This window comes from Castanea sativa, chromosome 1 (genome assembly GCF_040712315.1).
Source record: "Castanea sativa cultivar Marrone di Chiusa Pesio chromosome 1, ASM4071231v1".
In the NCBI taxonomy this organism is placed as follows: Eukaryota; Viridiplantae; Streptophyta; class Magnoliopsida; order Fagales; family Fagaceae; genus Castanea; species Castanea sativa.
Window position 1 is genome coordinate 72,720,679 of NC_134013.1, and position 7,012 is coordinate 72,727,690.

General features: G+C 32.0%; 1 protein-coding gene across 1 annotated transcript; it reads left to right on the top strand.

Moving 5' to 3' along the window:
• Positions 1-2,856: 2,856 nt before the first annotated feature.
• On the top strand, positions 2,857-4,734 carry LOC142643430 (myb-related protein 306). The gene is made up of 3 exons (XM_075818055.1): positions 2,857-3,125; positions 3,364-3,493; positions 3,771-4,734. Exons 1-3 carry the CDS (start codon positions 2,993-2,995, stop codon positions 4,474-4,476), a joined length of 969 nt encoding a protein of 322 aa, XP_075674170.1. The 5' UTR covers positions 2,857-2,992; the 3' UTR covers positions 4,477-4,734.
• Positions 4,735-7,012: the final 2,278 nt, after the last annotated feature.

Sequence of the window (7,012 nt, forward strand, 5' to 3'; positions counted from 1 at the left end):
ATTTGATTAACGAGAGAAATGAATAAATTCTGATTAGAACTTAGATTGTCTCTTGGCAATCACAATCTATTGCCACCCATGCATGCAATCGTACATGATGGATGAGATGAATGCATCAATCTATACAACCTCAATTGGCAAATGGCAATGCACCTAATACAATTATGCTAAGTACAGCAACTAAATTGATCTTATAATTTCCCAATTGAAGCTGATCCACTAATTAGATGGTAGATCTCTCTATTTTCAACAATAAAACTTACTAATTCCAGGAATATTCTTTGGAGTATATTAGCACCTTCTCTTTGTGTGTTTATAGTTCGGGTTACACGATGAAACTTTCATTAAAATACACTATACTTTATTTGTTTTAGATAAAGTTAAAGTACAATACTTAACAACTTATTGGATAAACATTTTGAGAATTATACTGATAGATTACATATTCTCTTTGTTCTTAAGATTCATACTAAATTTAGTATTGAATAAATAACTTAAAATTTAAATTTGTTATAGAAGAGAAAATTTTTCATACCTTATCTCTTTGATATTTTACACGCATTTAGGAAATAAAGATATAATGTAATTCAACGATAAATTTGTCCAAAAATACATTCAAACCCAATACAGAGTTATCAATTGGTAAAATATGGACAAAAGTTATCATGGTATATTTTGAACCCAACCAACATATGTATTGAATAAATAATTTTTAGGAAAAAATACATAAAAAAACCCTGTAGTCTTATACATGTGACATATTAAACCCTATACATTAATTTTACTAATTCAAACCCCACACTTTTATTTGTGTGACAACAAAACCACCGCTCCCCCTTGGTGCGGTGGTCACTCTACAAGTATAAATGCTTGTGGGATGTGGGGGGTAAGGGCCGGAGTTCAAGTCTCCAGGAGAGAGCTTCACACACATATACATTTAGATTAGGCTAGAGTAGATTTTCTATCTTGTATAAAAAAAAAAAAAAAATTAGTGTGACAACAAAAATCTCAGTCCCATTTCATTAAATTCTATCTTAATGGCAAGAAATTTGACATCAATGTATAAAAGAAAACAATTTTGTTTTATCAATATACCAAATTAGCAATGGTGTTTTCCATTGAACTCAGAAAGAAAATGGTAAAGATGTTCAAATAAGTTTTTTGCTTTTTCGGTAAAGTTTTCATAGTTTCTAATATGAGGAAATAAAACAATGGGATATACAGGTTGAATAATCTTTAATTAGACACATTCTTTTAATAATTTAATAGTTACAACAATAGTTGAGGCGAGATTTGAATGTAAGTTCACCTTTAAGAAAAGAAAAGAAAAAAGTAAGCGATACCACAACATTACATGACCCTTGGCTAAATCAGCACAATTAAAAATATAAAATTTAATTTGTCATAGTATAAAACTATAGGATATTTTTTTCCCATTTCTTCATATGTTTTTAAACAAATTAACTTGCACAAAATAGTCCTACCATTTTCTACTTCTCATCATACAAGATCCTTGTTGAGTTGCTATATTCAAAAGAGAAAAAAGATAAGGAATGCCTTATGGACAATAATTTATGACATATTTTTTTAAAATTCTAATATAAAAAAATAGTTTTTAATAATTTTTTCCCATAAAAATAATATTAAAATTCTTCTAAAATGTTTTAATAACAAATGACCCAAGAGCACTTCCGTTAACCTAACTCTATTCAAAATAAGCTTCAGTACATTTTTTTAAAAAATATTTGTAAGATATTTGTTAATTAGATTCTTTAATCTATTCTTTATAAGAAGGGATTGGATATGTAGTCTGGCCAAAACAGTCTAAGATACCAATCAAATTTAGTAGAATATTTTTTGATACCGGAAAACCGCATCAGGTGCTGCGGTGGATTTTAGCAAGCAAAAACATGCAGTAGGCCAAAAAACTCAAATAGAATTAGAACCTTTTTAAATCCCAATTCACACCCCCACCTCTCTCTCTCTCTCTCTCTCTCTCTGTGTATATATTTATATATATATATATATATATATTTTTTTTTTTTTCAATATAAAAGCAAGGTACAGAGCTTGTAGCAAATCATATTTATCATCATTATACTAGTAAACAGGTCTCAATGACAGAAAGAGAGCATTAAATTCTTTCTGTTTTTGAGAGAAAGATAAGTCAATTTTTTGATTGTGGAAACTTGCTTAGAGTTGCTAGTTAAGAGTTTAGTAGGATATTTTAAACAGTGAATGCGTTTGGATAGGAGGCTGCGTCCACGTCTGGGCAGTTTTTTTTTTTTTTTTTTTTTTTTCCACGCGCATGTGTCACTGTTCATTGGCCATGAACAGTGATTTTAGGCCAATGAACAGTACTTTTTGGGATGAACAGTAATTTTTACACATTAAAAAATTATTTTTGTACAGTATTTTCAGTTTTCAGTTTTCAGTTTTCAGCAATAAGTTCTATCCAAACGGACTCAGTATTTAAACAAAATTACATATATTTTTAAATCATTTAGATCAATATTACTAAATGGCCGTGGAGGTTTAGGTTTTTTATTTTGTTCACTAGAGTCAGCCAGCAAAGTTTGAAGTCATTATTCATGACATGTGGGGTTTAGAGACTTAAAGCAGGTTTTAGGGTTTTCACCCAGTGCAGCCACATTGAATGCCACGCGGTTTTGTGAGGCAGAAGAAGAGGGTATTGTCACAGCTGCTGACTTTGGCTTTCCCTTGAGTTAATGCTCTTGCTGTCACCTTTTGACTCTTTGGCTTCCTTTTTGCTTTCTTTAGGTCAGCGTTTCTCTCCCCACCTCTTCCTTATAGCTTCATTTTTTTTCTATTTATACAGGACCAACAGACCTTGGCCTTGGACACTTGTCTTTGCTCATCTAAGAAAGAAAATTAATAGAACTAGGACTTCAGAGAGGAAGAAAGACCTAGCTGAAGAAAATTTCAGAAGACTTTTTGTGTAAAGCAGAGAAGAGAAAAAACAAGGTGTGAAATGGGTAGGCCTCCTTGTTGTGATAAAGAGGGAGTCAAGAAAGGACCATGGACTCCTGAAGAAGATATCTTATTAGTCTCTTATATTCAAGAACATGGTCCTGGAAATTGGAGGGCTGTTCCTACCAATACAGGTTAAATTTCTTTGTTTTTCTATTTTGAGCAAACTTTTTTTTGATTTGAATAGTGTTTTTTTTTTGGGTTATCATTAGGGAAATGTCATAAAAGATGATTTTTTTTTTTTTGTTGTTGTTCTTTTCTTAGATGATTGTAAGAGGTTTATGTTTAGTTTGAGATGCCTGTTTGGGTAACTTTGCTTTGGATGATCTTATATTACTTGTATTGATATCTTCTCCATATGTGGGTTTTCAGGGTTGCTTAGATGTAGTAAGAGTTGCAGACTTAGATGGACTAATTATCTCAGGCCAGGGATCAGGCGTGGTAACTTTACTGACCATGAGGAGAAGATGATAATCCACCTTCAAGCTCTTTTGGGCAATAGGTAACATCTCTCTCTCTCTTTGTGATTAAGTACTTCTAATTTAAAAACTTTTAAGTTCTAATCCCAAAAAGAATAGATGAGGGTTGTTTTAGTTTAGTGTCCACCTAACTAGCTAAAATATATATAGTATTAATTTGTAAGCAACTTAAAGAAATATAGAATTAGTTTAATGATCACTGGCTAAAGAAATATTTGTAAAGAAAAAAAAAGTATTAATTTGTTTGTTGTTGAAGTGTTTGGATTCTTTTTAATTTATGGCACATTAATTATGGTGCAGATGGGCTGCCATAGCTTCATACCTCCCACAGAGAACTGATAATGACATTAAAAATTATTGGAACACGCATTTAAAGAAGAAGCTCAATAAGATTCAATCAGGCGCAGAAGGCCATTCAAAAGATGGGTTTTCTTCACCATCACAATCACTCACCAGAGGTCAGTGGGAGAGAAGGCTCCAAACAGATATCCACATGGCCAAGCAAGCTCTTAGTGAGGCCCTTTCCCCAGAGAAGCTAAGAAACTCTGGCTTGTCTGAATTGAAGCCCTCTACTGGGTGCTTGTCTAACACAAAGCCAGCAGCTCATTCGTCAACCTATGCATCTAGCACTGAGAATATAGCCCGGTTGCTCAAAGGTTGGGTGAGAAATTCACCAAAGTCAGCTAGGAGTAACTCAGCTATAACTCAAAATTCCTTAAACAACATGAGTGGGACTGATTCAGTATCCAGTGAAGGGACTCCAAGTAAGGCAAACAATGGGATTGAACAATCTGAGACATTTGAATCTCTGTTTGGGTTTGAGTCTTTTGACTCTTCACATTCGGATACATCACAGTCTATGTCACCGGAGGCAAGCCTTTTCCAAGATGAAAGCAAGCCTTTGCCATTGTCATTGCTTGAAAATTGGTTGTTTGATGAAGGTGTTAGTCAAGGGAAAGAATTCCTTAGTGATTTCTCATTAGATGACAATGCTAATTTTTTCTAAAATGGTTGTTGCTTTGGGGCATCTTTTTTGTTCTAGGTCTTGAACTGATTGAATTTAATAGTTGCCTTGACAGAAGGAGTTTCTTATTGCTTTAATGCTAGAGCAAAAGTGTAAATTTCCCATTATTGTGTTAAAATGTCTTGATTAAGAATAAAATTAATTTCCAGTCTTGTATCTGCCCCTAATGAAATGTTTTATATTTAATAGCTTGATTAGAAAATAGAAACGCAAACTAAATTTCAATTTAAGATATCTAAATTTTATGGTGGCAATTCAATTCTACTATTAAAAGCTTTGTAGTTTATTGACATTGTTTCTTTTCTTTTATGAAAAGAGTTAGGGTTCAAATCCACATTTCTTTGTTTATATATACTATCGGAATTCGGACTCCCAATCTTCTATTATTTCTACCGATTGTGTGATGGACATGAGACCTTTCGATGAAAATTTCATCTTCTTCATATATTTACTTCCAAAATAAAAGAAAGAAGAAAAGAACTTGTAGAATTAAATTTTGCATGCCAAAAGTAAGTGAGATAGCTAGCATATTCATCACCGAATTAAACGTTTATAGAAGTATAGGAGAGCATATTAATACCAAATACTATTGAATAAATCACTTAAAAGTATTCTTTTTAGGATGATTTAATTTGAGGTTGTTTTTTTAGGTTAACTAGTTTATGTGTGAAGTTATTGAGCAATAAATACCCAACTACTTAGTTTATAGCACAACATAATGTTTAGGCATTGTAGACAAGTGTCTTAAGGGCACAAGTGACCTTACATCAATTAATACTCCATTAATTTATGTAATATATACTTTTTTTAAAGTAAGGTAATTATGGGAAGCAAGATATTAATTAATTAAAATGTAAGCTTTTCATGTTATGTAAAATGTAATAGGGAAAATTCATGCAAGAAATTCTTTTTTTTTTTTTTTTTTTGAGAAAGCATGCAAGAAATTCTTTGTTCTTGTTGTTTTGCAATATTTGACCAAACCAATGAATTAAGAGATGTAACCCATAAACAATAAATGCAGATTAGGTTCTATTTCTAGATTCATTTAAAAGGAAGTTTATTATAGGTTATAGGTCCAATGCACTTGATTTAACTATGGTTAATATTATAATAACTTTTCATTAGAATAAACGTTTAAATAAATATACCATTGGATTTTATTATGTTCTTATACTTTTATACTCTATAATCTTTACATATTTTATATTTCAAGTATTTATATTATATTCTAAAATTATAAAACTGAGCTTGTAAATTAAGTAGTAAATAACACTCAATTAATGTGAAATTTAGTGAAATGAAAAGGCAAAATGTAGTGTAATTGTGTAAAGTAGGTAGAAAACATGTAATTTAATGTTGATAATTGAAAATTTCTAGTTTAATCAAAAGTTAGAAACAACCGTAATATTAACAAAATTTTATATTAAGTGCAACTTGAATTCAATTCATGTATGTCGATATTTACTTGGCAAGAAATTTATTGTTCTTGTTTAATTCGTCTATTTCCATTTGAAAGGGAAAAATCAATTATCATAACTTATATCACAAGATACACTTGGCGTTCTAGACTCTCTCTCTCTCTCATTTACCAGTTGAATAAAAGTGATCAAATGCTCTATAGCCAGAAATAGCTTTGGAAATATGCAAATTGGCCTTAAATGCACGTGAAAAGCTTTGATATTCATCACTCGTTTTTTGCAAGCTGTAGGAATTTTATTTTGTCCAAGCAAGTTTAATATCCACACTGTAAAGGTGTAGAAGGAAAAGAACCATAAGCCCCTCATGATGAATACCATTTTCCAGATGGCAACCAAGCTGTTAAAATGGAAAGAAAAAAGTGCCCCATTCACCAACTTTGGTAATTGGTATTGAAGGGTCTATTTAATACTTGCCCCCCTGCTAGTATCAGAAGGTAATGGCATGGCATAGAGGTCATGTCTATGCGAAATAGACTACCAAAGACATATAAAAGTCAAGGTACCACTTGGAAATGAAGCTTCCTCTTGGACATTTCACGTAATTTAGTGCAGTTAACATAGACCATATGGTGAAGACGGTGAGGGTGATGGGCTCACGGTCATGGGTTTAGGCTGTCTTGGCTCAGAGGTGTATGGGAGCTCATTTTCCTTTCAATAAAAGAATCATTTAAATGATAATTCTTACTAGCCCTCTTATTATGTCCAACTACATAATTCTAAAGAACAGTGCTTTGTGTACTGAACTAGTATTTTCCATATCCTTTCAACCTAACTAGCTATAAACTACAATCCTTAGAATTTGTATGACAGGCCGGCCATTCCATCTTGTAAGGTATGATGGACTGTAGAGAATTTAAATTTTCCCCGACCAAATATATTATTCCGGAAGGACAGAATCATGTGCCTTTCAAACACCACCTCTTTATTTATTTAATTTTTTTTTTATATCTTTTTTCAATTTTTTTGGATGAGATTCAAATACCATCTTTTAAGCGTACACAGTGACGAAGCCACTTGAGGACCAAGGGGCCCTCGTACCC